Here is a 17,598-nt window from a genome sequence, read left to right as displayed (position 1 = left end):
TGGGGGTAAGGGGTGCTGTAGGGGTGCTGTGGGGGTAAGGGGTGGTAGGGGTGCTGTGGGTGGTAAGGGGTGCTGTGGGGGTAAGGGGTGGTAGAGGTGCTGTGGGGGTAAGGTGTGCTGTGGGGGTAAGGGGTGGTAGGGGTGCTGTGGGGGTAAGGGGTGCTCTGGGGGTAAGGGGTGCTGTGGGGCTATGGGGTGGTAGGGGTGCTGTGGGGGAAAGGGGTGGTAGGGGTGCTGTGGGGGTAAGGGGTGCTGTGGGAGTAAGGGGTGTTGTGGGGGTAAGGGGGCTGTGGGGGTTCAGGGGGTTAAGGGGTGCTGTGGGGGTGCTGTGGGGGTATGGGGTGCTCTGGGGGTAAGGGGTGGTAAGGGGTGCTGTTTGGGTAAGGGGTGGTAAGGGTGCTGTGGGTGGTAAGGGATGTTCTGGGGGTAAGGGGTGGTAGGGGTGCTGTGGGTGGTAAGGGGTGCTCTGGGGGTAAGGGGTGGTAGGGGTGCTGTGGGGGTAAGGGGTGCTCTGGGGGTAAGGGGTGGTAGGGGTAAAATACATTAAAAAAAAGATATATTAATGCTGTATCTCCCCCCTTCCTCTTACCTTTGGTGAAGGGGGGGACACAGCGATCCCTGGTGGTCCGGTGGTAAGTTTGTTTGTGGCAGCTAGCAAGCAGCTCTTATGTCCTCCTGCGCGATGCTGTGTGGAGCGTTGCCATGGTAACACGCGGCAACGCTCCACACAGCATCGCGCGGGAGGACAGGGGAGCTGCTTGCTAGAGCCCTCCCCCTGCCTCCCGACCCGGAAGCAGAGTAGGCACCTGCCATTTCGGGCAGGCAGGTGCCTACTCTGCAGACAGCCGACGGCCCCCTCTCTCCTGGCGACCTATGGCCGCGTGCCAACAGAGCGGGCCCGGCGTGCCACCTGTGGCACGCGTGCTATAGGTTCGCCATCACTGTCTTAGAGGGTGGTTTAACTGCTAAAGAACAACATGCTGATGTTCATATGTTCAAAAATATTTCCAAACCCTTTTGGCTTTAGCCTTTGTGTCTGGACAAAATCTGCCAATGCCAACTATTTGGATGAACCAAAATGGTGTATATTTTCCAGTAAACCGGTTTGATAGACAGGTGAGAAGAAGTAACTGAGAGAAAAAGGAAGAGCAGGAAAACAAATATTTAAGAATAATATATATATTATATAATATATTTATTGAATACATCACATTTAATATAGTGATTTATACTGCTCCTAATGTTTTTCCTCTATTGGTCACTTCTCACTTAATCTGTGAATAAAATTAACATTTTGTGATTGTCCGCTAGCCAACCATGATCTTTTTCCAGCAATCGTCTTTTTTTTTTTTTGTGCCAGAGGCAGAACTCTGAATCACAAAACCAACTGAACTGTTTGCCCGTGGTCGATTTTGTTGGTCTTGTGATTCTTCCATACATCATTTTCGAGTTACAGAATTTGAACAAATCCCAGATCGCCCAAAATGTAGAAGTCTTCATCCTAATATCAGGACAAAAAATAAATTCCCACACCTTGTAGTATACATAGCCACTGATTTACCCTGTTTGTAGTAAGGTATAATGGTGATGTTGACATTGTCAGCAAATTAGTTCGCTCAGAAACCAAGATGTCTATTTGGCAAAGCCATCAAATACAGAGTCCTGTGGTCAGGGTTCACATAGGGACCTTGACTTGAAATGCTCATCCAAAGAAGCATCATCCAATGCTTACAGACACACAACCTTTCCAAATCCATATGCCAAGTTCCAAGGGCCGCACAGAAGCTACAAGAATAATCAGAGCAGATTGGTTGTATTCTTGCTTGCAGGTCAGTGGAACATGACCACCAATGCTTGTTTCTATGCCAAGGTTCAGAGCAGAATCACCACCAACACTTAGTTTGAGTCAGTGAGTGGCCTCTGGAGGAGGTGGAGAAATTCCTTATTGCCTTCAAATAGCAGTGTCTCATAGTGAAAGACGAAAATCCCAGCGATGGGAATCTTCCTAAGAATGGCTTATTTTGAGTATAAAAAGGGCAGATTTTTCAGAGATTTATGGTCTATGCATGCATAATCAGAGTTTCATAGTTGTTAGAAAGCTTCTTAGAGATGCATAGACCAGATGGACAGACAGACAACAGAGGCAGAGAAACATAGAAACATAGAAACATAGAATGTGACGGCAGATAAGAACCATTCGGCCCATCTAGTCTGCCCAGTTTTCTAAATACTTTCATTAGTCCCTGGCCTTATCTTATAGTTAGGATAGCCTTATGCCTATCCATGCATGCTTAAACTCCTTTACTGTGTTAACCTCTACCACTTCAGCTGGAAGGCTATTCCATGCATCCACTACCCTCTCAGTAAAGTAATACTTCCTGATATTATTTTTAAACCTTTGTCCCTCTAATTTAAGACTATGTCCTCTTGTTGTGGTAGTTTTTCTTCTTTTAAATACAGTCTCCTCCTTTACTGTATTTATGTATTTAAATGTTTCTATCATATCCCCCCTGTCTCGTCTTTCCTCCAAGCTATACATGTTAAGATCCTTTAACCTTTCCTGGTAAGTTTTATCCTGCAATCCATGAACCAGTTTAGTAGCCCTTCTTTGAACTCTCTCTAAATTATCAATATCCTTCTGAAGATACGGTCTCCAGTACTGCGTACAATACTCCAAGTGAGGTCTCACCAGAAGGTAACTAGAATCTGCAGCCCAAAAAAACTCTTATAATGGCCAGGTAGATCATTAAAATTTTAAATATATGTGTGTTTCACAAGTAACTCAACACTTGATGACAGCTCCACTAATTAGCTAACCAAGCTACTGGATAGGAATGAGTTAAAACAACAAACATTTTTTAATCAAAGGGAAGGACAGATAGTGCTGGATATCTACACCTTCCATTTAATTCCTTGCATTTTCCCTGGGACTGTTCTTGTAAGAATAAACGGGCTTCTGCTTGGCAGAAACTGAACCACAACAAAGCCAAGGAATATTTCATCACTTACTGAAGCGGCTTCACTTCTGTTAACAGATTCCGCCTTCCTTTTATGATAGCGAGATAAAATAAATTGAAAATAAGCGAAAAACAAAACAGCCTCTTAATATCGTAATGCGTAGGAAATAGCATGGAAGTGGCTCAATAAATTGCAAGTCTTTTCGCTGATAAAAGATTTATGTTTAGAACAAAAAAGGAAGAAAAAAAAAAAAGAAAACAAAAAAAGAAAAGAATAGATTTTCCCGTGTTCAGGACAAAGTTTTATTGTACAATGGAAATAGGATCTGCAATAAAAATACTAAAACTAATGAGGTTTAAATGTAATATAAGGCCTGGATTCCATGAGATTAACTTAAAAGAATGTTGACTTTTTAATGTAGCAATTTATTATATTGATGCTACAATAACTTAGACATGAATATATTGCCATTACCTGGTTGTTTATAAAGGCGCGTGCATTCACACCATAGAGGATACAGTACTATAACCAAGGACTATTTATGCATTTATTTACCAAACTGTGAATTAAGAACTTGCAAAGTTTCAGTCTGAATAAAATCTATTCATTCAGTTGAATTGACAAATTTTCTACTCAATGCTTCATTTAATGTAGAAACCCCAACATATTTTGAAAGAATAGACTTTTCTTGTTAGGCTGCTACGTTTAGATCAATAAAAACCAACAGTCCATTGCTAACGAGTAAAAATAAATAATTTACCAAATATGTAATATAGCGGAACATTTACACAGTAGCCTGAACTGACGGCGAGTGAGGAAGCAGAATGTAGAAAAGTACCAGCGCGTGCCGCAGCTTGCATGTCCGACAGCATATGTTTCCCATCTGGGGGGCTGGCGCAGCCAATGTGTAGCCGACAGATGTGGGGAAAATAGAGTGCCAGAGAAACAGACGGTAATGTTTTGGGGTTACTGACCCCAGAGAGCCAATGGACTGATTTTGTGGGCACCATCATTTGAAAACATACAGCAGCAGGAGTTGTCACTCTGACGTTGCCATCAAAGCCTTCTTTTCGCGTTTTATCTGCATGACTGAAATCCAGAAAGCCTTTTATAAATGGTGGCTGCATAATCAGCTTATGGAGTGAATGCATTACGGGGAAATTGAATGAGTAGTCAACCATCTTGATAATGGAATTTCCTGACAATTTCAAGCAGAATATTACAATCACATGGGCCAATTTTCTCCAATGAATTATGTTTTGATGTGAAGAACCCTTTAGATGTGGCCTTGATGCTCAAATAGGGAAAAAAAAGTCTCACTTTTAAAGAGATTTTTGGCTATGCACATAATCTACATTACTTTCAGAACTCCATTAACATATTGCAAGGTGAAATAAGGGGACAGATATAGAATATACAGGGTAATAATACATGTTTATATTGTGCTGTCCATTTGCTTGTGGTGTAAATGGTTCAATACAGTGCACAAAAAAACAACCATGAATTTAATACAATTATGGAATAATCGTTTACTGTCCATACTTACAGTCTGAGCCTTTACTACACACTGACACAGTGTATTACTGCACACAGACACATTGCACTGCTGCACACAGACAAATTGTATTACTGCACACAGACACAGTGTATTACTGCACACAAACACATTGCACTACTGCACACAGATAGATTGTATTACTGCACACTGACAAAGTGTATTACTGCACACTGACACAGTGTATTACTGCACAAAGACACATTGCACTGCTGCACACAGACAAATTGTATTACTGCACACTGACACAGTGTATTACTGCACACAGACACATTGCACTGCTGCACACAGACAAATTGTATTACTGCACACTGACACAGTGTATTACTGCACACTGACACAGTGTATTACTGCACACTGACACAGTGTATTACTGCACACAGACAGGTTGTATTACTGCACACTGAAACAGTGTATTACTGCACACAGACACATTGTATTACTGCACGCAGACACATTGCACTACTGCACACAGACAGATTGTATTACTGCACACTGACACAGTGTATTACTGCACACAGGCAGATTGTATTACTGCACACTGACACAGTGTATTACTGCACACTGACACAGTGTATTACTGCACACTGACAGTGTATTACTGCACACAGACAGATTGTATTACTGCACACTGACACAGTGTATTACTGCACACAGGCAGATTGTATTACTGCACACTGACACAGTGTATTACTGCACACTGACAGTGTATTACTGCACACTGACACAGTGTATTACTGCACACAGACAGATTGTATTACTGCACACCGACACAGTGTATTACTGCAAACAGACAGATTGTATTACTGCACAATGACAGTGTATTACTGCACACTGACACAGTGTATTACTGCACACTGACACATTGTATTACTGCATGCAGACACATCGTATTACTGCACGCAGACACATTGTACTACTGTGCACAGACACATTGTCTTACTGCATGCAGATACAGTGTCAGTATTAATGCACACAGACACATTGTATTACTACTCACAGATACATTGTATAACTGCATGCAGACACATTGTATTAATGCAGGTAGACACATTGGATGGCTGTGTGCAGACACATTGCATTACTGCACACAGACACATTGTATTACTTCACACAGACATATTGTGAGTAGTACTGTACACAGACACATTGCATTACTGCACACAGACATGTGGTATTACTGTACACACACACATTGTATTACTGCATATCGGCACATTGTCAGTACTAATGCACACAGACACATTGTATTACTGCACACAGACACATTGTTAGTATTAATGCCCACATACACATTGTACTACTGAACATAGACACATTGTATTACAGAGTACAGACACTGTGTATTACTTCACACAGACACATTGTGAGTATTACTGTACACAGACACATAGCATTACTGCACACAGACACATTGTATTGTTGTACACAGACACATTGTATTACTGCACACAGACACTATGTATTACTGAAAACAGACACCATGTATTACTTTACACAGACAAATTGTGGGTATTACTGTACACAGACACTTTGCATTACTGCACACAAACACATTGTATTACTGTACAAAGATACATTGTGAGTATTACGGTACACAGACACATTGCATTACTGCACACAGACACATTGTATTACTGTACACAGACACATTGTCAGTATTAATACACACCTACACATTGTATTACTGCACACAGACACATTTTATTACTCCATACAGAGACATACCCCTGCCGAGTTTGGGAGGGAGGTAGTCGCAGATCCTACCCTACAGACATATAGAAACCGGGTGTCCACTAGTCGGGCTGGGTTGGACACAGAGTTGTTTACGTGGGAAAAGGGCTTGTTGTACCGCACAGTAGAGAAGGGAAGCGTAGGGACAGGGACTGCTCCTTCTACCACCAGGCAGCTAGTGATACCCAGGAAATCCCAAGAAATATCGACATGAGCTACTGAATATATCTCACGATATACATCGTACGAAGCATCGACTCACCCAAGGCTTTTTCTGGCCAGGCATCTCCAAGCAATACTGTGATGTCTGCCAGAAAATGGGGAAGCGGGGTGACTGACACAAGGCTAAGCTACATCCCCTCCCCATTATTGAAGACTCCTTCAGCAGAATAGCTGTTGATATCATAGGTCCCCTGGCTAAGCCTAGTCCCTCTGGGAAGAAATATATGCTGACCATCATGGACTATGATACTCGGTACCCCGAGTCAGTCACCCTAAGGAACATTCAGCCAGAGACTGTGGCTGAAGCCATGATGTGAGTGTTCTCGTGGATTGGTTTTCCCCGGGAGATCATCTCAGACCAGGGCAACCATTTCACTGCTGAGGTAACTCATCAGCTATGGAAGTTGTGCGGCATTAAACCAATCCTGAGGCCCCCATACCACCCACAGACCAATGGCCTGTGCAAGCGATTTAATGGTACGTTGAAGCAGATGCTCCGTACCTTTGCGACGACTCGCAAGGATTGGGAGAGTTTCCTGCCGCATCTCCTGTTTGCTTATCGGGAAGTGCCTCTGAAATCTACAGGATTCTCCCCGTTCGAACTGCTGGTCGGGCCACGGGTTATGGGCCCCGTAGACCTGATACGAGAACACTGGGAGGTAAAAGGGGAACGTGAAGGGACCCACATTGTCCCCTATGTACTGGAGTTTAGAAACCGGATGGAGGAACTCACTCACCTGGTACGTGTGAACCTCCAGGCGGGCCAGAGACACCAGCACACATGGTTCGATAAGGGAGCTCAAAGCATCGTGGGATGTGTCTTTGTAGGTGTGTGTGATCCACCCCTTGCACGGGGTATGGATAAAAGCCGTGTGTGGCCAATAAAATTGTGTTGTACCTCTACAACCAGTTCTTGTCCAGTTACTGGGGCGGGGGGGGGGGGGGGGGGAATGGGTCTCTACCTTTTAAGTGGTTCCCGACCGGCTGAAGGAAGGGAATTAGCGGAGGTTACCAGTAGGGTTACCCTGGGTCCTCTACAACCGATAAAAAAAGAGTTCTCGCTATATTGAATAACACAAGTAAGACATTCATTGTAACTGATCTTCGGAAATATTTCTGTTATTACCTTAAAGAAGCCATGTTTGCGGTTCCTCTGTCCAAGCCACAAACTGCTTCCAGGTGAAAGATTTGTTTCAGGGGCATCAATGACACGTTCATAAATTCTGCAGAAAAAAATAAAAAAACAGCTAAATTAAAATAGTTAATTCTTAAGAAATCAACATGAGAAAATACAATGGTTTTGTATTCAGAGGGATGTGTTAATAGGGATGCATTTAACAGTACATATATTTAATGGCTTGTAACTGAAGTAGCACAATAATAAACGTTAAAAAGATGCATGTAAAATTCACGTTGTGTTGTAATAAGCCTAAATTTCAGAGAAAGATGGTAAATTAAAGCTGCAGGAAGAAAAAAAAACAATATACATGTGACATCAAACCTGTATTCTGTTGGGCTGCTTGGGGTCAACTGCTGCCAATCATAACTCATCATATCGAAGATTATACGCAGTGCAGACGACACACAAATGACAGCCACTGTGTGTCCTACAACATGCAGGGACTTCACACGTATGTGTAGTTATACACAATTCACAAGACATGCAGACAATTAGGAGCCGATTTATTTTTATGAATTTTTTTGCATTGACGCAATACAGAGGAAAGTAGAAAAAATAACAATAAAGACAGTGCTATTTACTAAGGCGTGAATGTCAAATGTAAGGTCAGAGTATTTTAAAAATTCTCAAATAGAACATCAGGGTATCTAAATTGAAAGTTATGGATTGAATCCTGTATTTATGCAGGCATATATTCCATTTCATGTATCAAATGAATTTGCCAAATTAATTGTGAATTAAGAACGACACCATTCCAACCCCTGAGCATTCAAACTCTGACCTGCAAAAGCATTGGACATTTGTTGCTAGTCTTTTCCAGTATTTTAATTTTCGATTCCTAGGAGAGCGGCACATGGCTCAGGGTCCACTGTGAACCTTAGCAGTACATAGTTGAGTTAGAACAACGTTGACCAATAGTTGTGAATTCTGATGCGATTCCACCACATACGGAACACATTGCCTCTTTACCCACAGCCTTGAACATTTCGGCTAGTCTTGTTTGGGGAAGATACTATCTCATCATGAGTTTATACTTTAATGTCGCTATGAAAGGGTATTTACTGATGAGTGCCTACAGTTCCCCACTATTTGTTTCCACTTTTTTAATTCTCTTTTCTCAGGCACTAGTCTAAGGAAGCTTTCGGCAGAAAATGGAAACAGAGCCAAGGGCTGGGGTTCCCGATCATCTATGGGCATCTTGGAAAGATCTCATAATGAGCAGTTAATTAATGCATTCGTTTTCAGGACTTTTATACAAACCATATTAAAATAACGGAAACAAGGTCCAATCCTCTCATTCCTTATCTAAACATTTCAATACATGTTTCCATTGTGCTGTCTATGAATCACAACATAAGTTAGGGATACCTAAACCTGGAAATCACAGAATTCTTCCATTCGGCTGTGATCCAGCTTGGCTATTTCAGGCACAAAAATGTTCAAATCCTTCATAAAAATCTCCTAATTCCTAATTTATGGAATAGAAACCTGAATATCATGTTTAGATGGTAAAATGTACCGTATTTTTCGCTCCATAAGACGCACTTTTTTCCCCTCAAAAGTGAGGGGAAATGTCTGTGCGTCTTATGGAGCGAATATGAAGCTTTACTTACCTGTCTTGCAGCGTTGGCCGGCAGCACAGGGCGCACCGCGGTAGTGGAACTTGAATTTCATGTTCCGGTTTCCGGCGGGACTGAAAGGAAGTGTGCACAAGCTGAGTGCGCACTTCCTTTCAGTCCCGCCGGAAACCGGAACATGAAATTCAAGTTCCACTACCGCGGTGCGCCCTGTGCTGCCGGCCAACGCTAAAAGACAGGTAAGTAATAATGGGACAAGGGGAGGGGGACAGTATGGGAGAGAAGAATATGGGGAGGGGGATGAAGTCTATGGGGAGGGGGGGGGATGAAGTCTATGGGGAGTGGGGGGGGATGAAGTCTATGGGGAGGGGGGGATGAAGTCTATGGGGAGGGGGGGGATGAAGTCTATAGTCTATGGGGGAGGATGAAGTCTATGGGGAGGGGGGGATGAAGTCTATGGGGAGGGGGGGGATGAAGTCTATGGGGAGGGGGGGGAGGAAGTCTATGGGGGGTGAAGTCTATGGGGAGGGGGGGGATGAAGTCTATGGGGAGGGGGGATGAAGTCTATGGGGGGGATGAAGTCTATGGGGAGGGGAGATGAAGTCTATGGGGAGGGGGGAGATGAAGTCTATGGGGAGGGGGGGAGATGAAGTCTATGGGGAGGGGGGAGATGAAGTCTATGGGGAGGGGGGGAGATGAAGTCTATGGGGAGGGGGGGAGATGAAGTCTATGGGGAGGGGGGAGATGAAGTCTATGGGGAGGGGGGGAGATGAAGTCTATGGGGAGGGGGGAGATGAAGTCTATGGGGAGGGGGGAGATGAAGTCTATGGGGAGGGGGGAGATGAAGTCTATGGGGAGGGGGGAGATGAAGTCTATGGGGAGGGGGGGAGATGAAGTCTATGGGGAGGGGGGAGATGAAGTCTATGGGGAGGGGGTGGATGAAGTCTATGGGGAGGGGGTGGACGCAGGACGCAGTGAAATTAACACACGGTCCCACATCCTGCCCTGACCTTGAGCAGGCTAATGAGAAATGTTTAATAATTATATAGTTTTACATTTTTAACAAGTTAATTGAACAATAAACCAGCCAAACAGAATAACCACAATGAATCTGTAGGTGACAGGTTTATTTTGTTCTGGCGTTAAAATGAAGTCTATGGGGAGGGGGTGGATGAAGACTATGGGGAGGGGGTGGATGAAGTCTATGGGGAGGGGGTGGATGAAGTCTATGGGGAGGGGGTGGATGAAGTCTATGGGGAGGGGGTGGATGAAGTCTATGGGGAGGGGGTGGATGAAGACTATGAGGAGGGGGTGAGTGAAGACTATGGGAGAGAGGAGAAGACTATGGGAGGGGGGGACACTATGGGACAGGGGAGAAAAAAAATATTCTGTACAAACTGTCCCATAGTAAGAAACACTATGGGACAGTTTGTTCAGAATATTTTTTTTCTGGGTTTCTTCCTCAAAAAACTAGGTGCGTCTTATGGTGAGGTGCGTCTTATGGAGCGAAAAATACGGTATATTTATTTCATCCCTTAATAAACGAAAATGAAACCCACACTTTCTCAACATCTTTAGCACAAACAACATTCTCTACGAAGACAAACACCCTCTAATTAACCTTAATTACTTCTGACCCCCATAATGCATTGCTCCAAGGAAATGTAAACAATTAGCCAAAAACCTACACCTTCCCCCTCTCTCAATTAAAGGGAAAACACTTTATAGGCAGCTGAAAGCTTTTAACGCCAGAACAAAATAAACCTGTCACCTACAGATTCATTGTGGTTATTCTGTTTGGCTGGTTTATTGTTCAATGAACTTGTTAAAAATGTAAAACTATATAATTATTAAACATTTCTCATTAGCCTGCTCAAGGTCAGGGCAGGATGTGGGACCGTGTGTTAATTTCACTGCGTCCTATGCTTTGGTCCACGCCTCGTCCACAAAAAAAAAAAAAGAGTTCTATATCCTGCTCACAGCAAAGGGAATATTTAACTGGCTGTGTGTGGTGGGTTTGCTTGAGAAATTCCAGCATTATGTTGATATTTTAGAAGGAGATTTTTTTTTTAATAGAATCTCACTTTGTGTGCTAACTGCTAACGCATTCTGACAGATCGCTAGTCCTCAGATCTTCACAGCTGCTCAAAACCCTGATGGTTTCATCGTAGTGTTGCATTCAGTGACTATTCCCAAGTCAGTTAGAGTTAACAGAGAGAGACTGGGATTTGACTTGCACAGCAGCAGACCCAGAGCTCCAACAAGGAGCAGAGTAGGAGGGTATCACGAGGGATGTGGGAGACTGTGTCATTAGGGATATATATCATTACTAGGGACTTATATTAACAAAATCTGCACGTTTAAGGAATCATGCATCATGTTTTAATTCAGACAAAGGATTTTACCCCCAAAAATAATTGATATATATATATAGATATATATTTTTTTGTTATTATTTTGTTATTTGGGGGGGGCTGGGAGGGGGTTTACAGTTGTAATCAAAATGATTCAACCCACATTGAAAATCCGGTTTATTGACAAAATGTACAGACATTTCAGCTGTTTGCAATGATCAAATCAAACAAAAGCAATTGAAATATCGCAACACATGCTTCAAGCAGGGCCAGATTAATAGCCCGTTGGGCCTGGTGCTGACAATTATGATGGGCCTAATTACAGAATCTTATCGACTGAAAACACTAAAACAGTCATAACTCCCAATCATCATGTATCTGGCGGAGGTGGTGCTGGAGGGAAACACATAGGATATAGCTATACGAAAACACATACCCTATGCTAATCTCTTGCTTTCACCTTTCAAGTAAATCCATACTCCCTAACAGCAGTGTCCGGTGAAGCAGGATGTCAATGGGCGTCTGGTGACATGTAACACGTAACCAGAACCCGCCAAATTGCAGAACATGCCCAAAAATGGGAAGTGCCTGCCCAAAGAATTAGATGGAATGCATGTCAAGATGCCTGTCAATCAGGCTGGCCAACTAAGGGCATACTATGCAGACAGCACCCTGAGTGTGGCATAAATGTATCTAATAATGTGCTCGCTCCATGCTTTCTAGGGACTGTCCCCTAGCACTCACTTGTTCGCTCCTCTCGTTACCTTCTTACTAGCAGGCAGAATCTCCTGGTATATAGTCGTGGACAGAGAAAAGGTGTATGTAGTGAGTGTAGAAGAAAGGGAACATGCCTGTGTTAGAGAGACTGAAGTAATAAGTGTGCGCAAAGTCAGCTTTACCTTAACTAATTTGTCAGCCAGTCTACACAAGTATTTTTCCTCCACATTTTTTTAAAGTTTCCGTACTTATGCAAGAGCATGTGAAGAGTAGTAAAAAAAGGTAAATGTTATTTATTTTTTTTTTTAAATCAACGGGTATATTCCATGGGCATGGGCCTGGAGCTGCAGTTCCATCAGCCCCTATGTAAATACGGCCCTAGCTTCAAGTGGTTTCCCCAAATTCTATTAAAATTGTAACTTATAATGACTTCTCCAATCTCAAAATTATTCAATCCTCTGTATAGAATCCCTCCCAACCAGTGGTGTTTTTTCCGCAAGGCTAACAAGGTATTTGCCTTGGGCGGCACTTTCCAGGGGGTGGCAAGAAACGCCGCCCCCAAATGCCCTGGCAAATGCCTTGTTAGCCTCGGGGCAGGCAGCCAGTTGAGGCCCAGGAGGGCGGCGAGGGAGCTCTGATTTCTCCCGGCATCACTCTTCCTCACCTCCCTCCTGGACCTCAACTCGCCGTCTACCTGCCTCCCTCCCTGCCCCCCAAAAAAGCCCGGCCAGCAGCCCCACTGGACACCAGGTAAGAAATCCACCCAGCTCTCCCAAAGGTAGGGAGGTTTGGTGGATTTAAATTAAATTTAGAAAAATAATCTGGTTGGGGTGGGGTAGGGGAGGGTAAGTGCTAGACTACATTAAGCAATGTTGGATCATTTTTCCTGGAGCTTATTTTTATTTTCCATCCAGTGTTACAACAGAATAAACATTCAAAGCCTTTCCTAGACATTCTGTGAAAACGGCTATTTAACCCACTGAGTGGTTATACATTGCTATACATATAACTATTTAATCAAATAACATGTTGGATATTAAAACTAATTTGCCTGACTTGCATTTCATATAAACAATCTATTTGGAAAATGTGTGTGTGTATGTCTGCCAGTGTGTGTCTGTGAGGGTGTCTGTCAGTGAATGTGTGTATGTCAGTCAGTGTGTGTCTGTGAGTAAATGAGTGAGTGAGTGAGTGAGTGTTTCCATGAGTGAGTGTATGTCTGTCAGTGTGTGTCTGAGTGATTGTGTGTGTGTGTGTGTCTGTGAGTGAGTGCTTGTGTCTGTGAGTGAGTGAGTGTGTGTATGTCTATTAGTGTGTGTATGTGAGGGAGCCTGTGTGTCCGAGCGACTGTGTGTGTCTGTCAGTGTGTGTCTGTGAGTGAGTGTGTGTCTTTCAGTAAATGTGTGTTTGTGTCTGAGTGATTGTATGTGTCTGTCAGTGTGTGTTTGTGAGTGTGTGTTTGTGTGTGTGTCTGTGAGGGACCCTGTGTGTCTGAGTGATTGTGTGTGTCTCAGTGTGTGTCTGTGAGTGAGTGAGTGAGTGAGTGAGTGTGTCTGTCAGTGAAGGTGTGTGTGTCTGAGTGATTGTGTATGCTTGTCAGTGTGTGTGTTTCTGTGAGTGGGTGTGTCTGTCAGTGAGTGGGTGAGTGTGTGTGTGTGTCATTGTGTGTATATGTCAGTGAGTGTGTGCATGTCTGTCAGTGATTGTGTGTGTCTGTCAGTGAGTTAGTGATTGTGTGTCTGTCAGATTGTGTCAAATCAGTGAGTGTGTGTGTATGTCAGTGTATATGAGAGTGTGTGTGTGACGAACTGAACCTCGTCACGGGTTCTTGGAGGGGCCTGCTGGCCAGTCTCTTGCCTCAGGACTATGGGCCCTGCAATATACTTTGCCCAATGCACTTGAAAAGGCTCTGTTCATGTGAGCTATGTACTTTTGAACTCCAGACAGAGAGAGCGACCGTTAGCCCTGATTCCTTGGAACTGTTTTGGGCATATGACCATGTGCACGGTCGGTCAAAAAAAAGACTTCCAGGAAATTCCTGAACCCTTGAACTGATCTGGGTGATTTTTTTTTTATATGTTGGTCACCCAGATCAGGGCTATCAGGGGGGAGGGGTTATGTGTGTCTAAGGTACTTTTGGGTTGCTTTTAAAAAGTATGCTTTTTTCTGTGCTTAGAGATAACTGGATTAGAATTAGTACAGTTACTGGTCCAATTATCTCCCAGGAAGAGGGGAGGGATTGTGTGCTGTGTGTGTGAGTGTCATGCCTTGTAACCTTATTGTTATTGGTCTGTGAAGTTGCAAATCAGTCTACCATCAGGTCCATGTGGGTGTACCCCTTGCATGGGGATTATCATATAAGGCCAAGTGTGGCTCCCATTAAACTGAGATTCATTTACACCTTCATGAAGTCTTGGCTCATGTTTGGGGGATTGGAGAACTATATTCACTCTTTGGATTGCTATATCACAATACTCCCCTGAATATAATCACTAGCTCTTATAAGAGCTGTTCCTGCTACGCTCTCTGGTCTAGGAGAGGTCTACCCACTGGAAGGTGGATCCTGGTCTTGGGCCTTAGGTGGGTGGAGGTTGACCCCAACCAAGCTGCGGCGGTTAGTGGGGTTTACGGTGGTTATGGTGTTCCAGTGCAGTGCTTATGGTGCTCGCAAGTACTAGGAAGCAGCGATTGACGGAGGTACCCAGTCGGGGTGACAGTCGGTCCATCACAGTGTGTCTGTCAGTCAAAGTGTGTGTCAGTCTTTAACAGGGTGGGGCAAATGTAAATCAGGGGGTGCCCGGGTTCCGTCATGCCTAGGGCAGCACAGATCCAAAATACACCACTGCCCACAACAGCAAAATTATGCAAAACAGGTGTTGTCTCAAGCACACCTGATGAAACTAATCATGGGCTTTAATAGTTGCACCAGGTATGTTTAAGCCGGAACACTTGAAATACCTGAACGTTTGCTGAGTGTCACATTTGACTGCATGTTAGAAATATGGGTAAATCAAAAGAACGGTCCACAAAGTTATGAGAAGAGACCATTGCCCTTCACAAACAAGGAACAGGATACAAAAATATAGCGAAGGCATTGAATGATCCTTGGAGCACCGTTGGAAGCACAGGTTGAACTACCCAGACAGGGTAGAAAAATATGCTATCAATGGCTGCAACCAGATTTCTGAGAAGGCAGGTTGTAAAAAACCCTTGAGTGGCTGCAAAGATCAGACTTAGTGGCAACAGGCACTGAGGTTTCAGTAAACAGTAAGCCACGTACTAAACACAGAAGGTTTCCATGAAACAAAACTGGAATTTGTTTGTCCCAATGGATCAGCTTTGCATCTTCTGACACTGGAAACCTGCAGAGTGTAGAAGGCAAGATGGATTCATTGAAGTATCAGGAAATCCTAGGAGAAAACATCATGCAACCTGTGAGGAAGCTGAAGTTTGTACATCTTTGTACCTTCCAACAAAACAATGATCCCAAGTATACCTCAAATTCCACCAGGCTTAGTTGCAGGAGAAGTCCTGGAAAATTCTACAGTGGCCATTACAGTCACCTGACTTGAACCCCATAGAAAATCTCTGGTGGGATGTATAAAAGCAGGTTGCAGCCCGCAAACCCACAAATTTTACTGAACTGGAGGCCATTGCCCATGAGCAATGGGCTTACATTCATCAGGAATGTTGACAGAAGCTGGTGTCTGGCTATGAATCTCATTTGCAGCAGGTCATAACAGCAAAAGGGTGCCAAAAATCATTTTGAGACTGGAGAAGTCATTGTAAGTTGCATTTTCAGTTGAATTTGGGAAAACCACATAAAGCATTCGTTGTGTTGAACTATTTCAATTGCTTTTGTTTGATTTGTTCATTGCAAACAGCTGAAAGTCTGTACATTTTGACAATAAACCTGATTTTCAATGGGGGGTTGAATAGTATTTATTAGAATTGTATAAAAACAAATCTTTGAACATACAAATCAAATTCATGCAATCTAAAAAAAAAGTGTATATATATATATACACACACACACACATATACAGAGTATATTTAAAAAAAAAAAAGTATAAATAATTAAATTACACATTTTGTGCTTTGGTGGTTTCTTTTGCATTCTGCCATTGTCATTTTCTTATAATATGTAAATAAATAATAATACGGTTTTCCCAAGCTAAGGGATACTGACGGAATCAGGAATATGTCACTCTAGAAATAACACACTTTCCCTGCAATTTCTGTTTCCATATTTGAAAACGTATTTCTTTATTTTACGCTCCAGTCAACATGAGAAATGTGTGTCTATCAGGACACCCTCGGGATAATGACTTCCCAGAATATCTGCCCTCTTGCACCTTCCATCTCTCCAGCGAAGGCTGCTCAGGCGCCTCCATGACAGTCCGACGCCAAACCGCGAGGTCATATCGGAAGAAATTCTATAGAGCATCCTAATAACATTACCTAATTGGGTAGAACGACTCGTGCAACTTAATAAATGGAGAATTCGTATCTTATTCTGATTCACTGGCTTTTTTTTATTGATTTGTGCAGAAATAAATTCACACAGACAAGGCGATAAGTAACTCTAACAGAGAGCTGTACCTCCCATAGAAACTAGATCTAATTATCCATGGGCGATGTGCAATTACTCAGAAAGCCATTCGTTTGATCCATGAAAGCGAAATTATACTCCAAAGGTGGGACAAGGCAGTCTTGTGTTTGACGAGCGTATTCACTAAACATTGAGCGGTAATGAGTTGATAGATCAGCTATTTTGGTCTAAATATTGCAAGCCAGTTTCTATTCACCACTCACAGGTGTGAGGAAGGCTGAACTTGATGGACGCAAGTCTCTTTTCAGCTATCTAACTATGTAACTATGTAACTATGTAACTCTTCGTTGTTTATTGAAAACCACCAACCTGCGCTATTAGACTGCCATTCTTAACAAGCTCAGGGTTCCATCACCAATTCCTTTGTTAACTGGCATGTCATGGCATTCTGAATATGTCTGCCAAGGTTCTAAACAGATGGTAAGAGAGATAGAATGTTTTGTTAAAGATAATATTCTACATCTGTAAAATGATGTGAAAAGATAGTTATTAGAGCCATATTGACTATGTTTATACACCGCACTCTTCACTGAGATGGGAAGTTAAATATTTTATTGGTGCTTGAAGTTTCATTACATTCTGTAGAGTTGGTTTCAAGAATCTTAATTTTCTCAAACAATTGGCACTGCTGGCTCCTGGGAAATCCCTGTTTCTGATGGGGAAAAAAAAACTATAGAAAAACAAATGGA

At 43.0% G+C, this 17,598-nt stretch overlaps 1 protein-coding gene across 3 annotated transcripts in view; it reads right to left on the bottom strand.

The window, feature by feature from the left end:
- The window catches only part of NELL1 (neural EGFL like 1), a 485,858-nt gene that overhangs the window by 290,343 nt on the left and 177,917 nt on the right, over window positions 1–17,598 (bottom strand). For all 3 annotated transcript variants that reach the window (XM_063437855.1, XM_063437857.1, XM_063437856.1), the window contains exon 5: window positions 7,596–7,692. In XM_063437855.1, coding sequence (XP_063293925.1) covers window positions 7,596–7,692 — 97 coding nt within the window. The remainder of the gene's footprint in view (window positions 1–7,595; window positions 7,693–17,598) is intronic.

This window comes from Pelobates fuscus, chromosome 12 (assembly GCF_036172605.1).
Source record: "Pelobates fuscus isolate aPelFus1 chromosome 12, aPelFus1.pri, whole genome shotgun sequence".
Taxonomy (NCBI): Eukaryota; Metazoa; Chordata; class Amphibia; order Anura; family Pelobatidae; genus Pelobates; species Pelobates fuscus.
The sequence above is the reverse complement of the archived record's forward strand: the minus strand, read 5'-3'. Positions and strand labels throughout refer to the sequence as shown.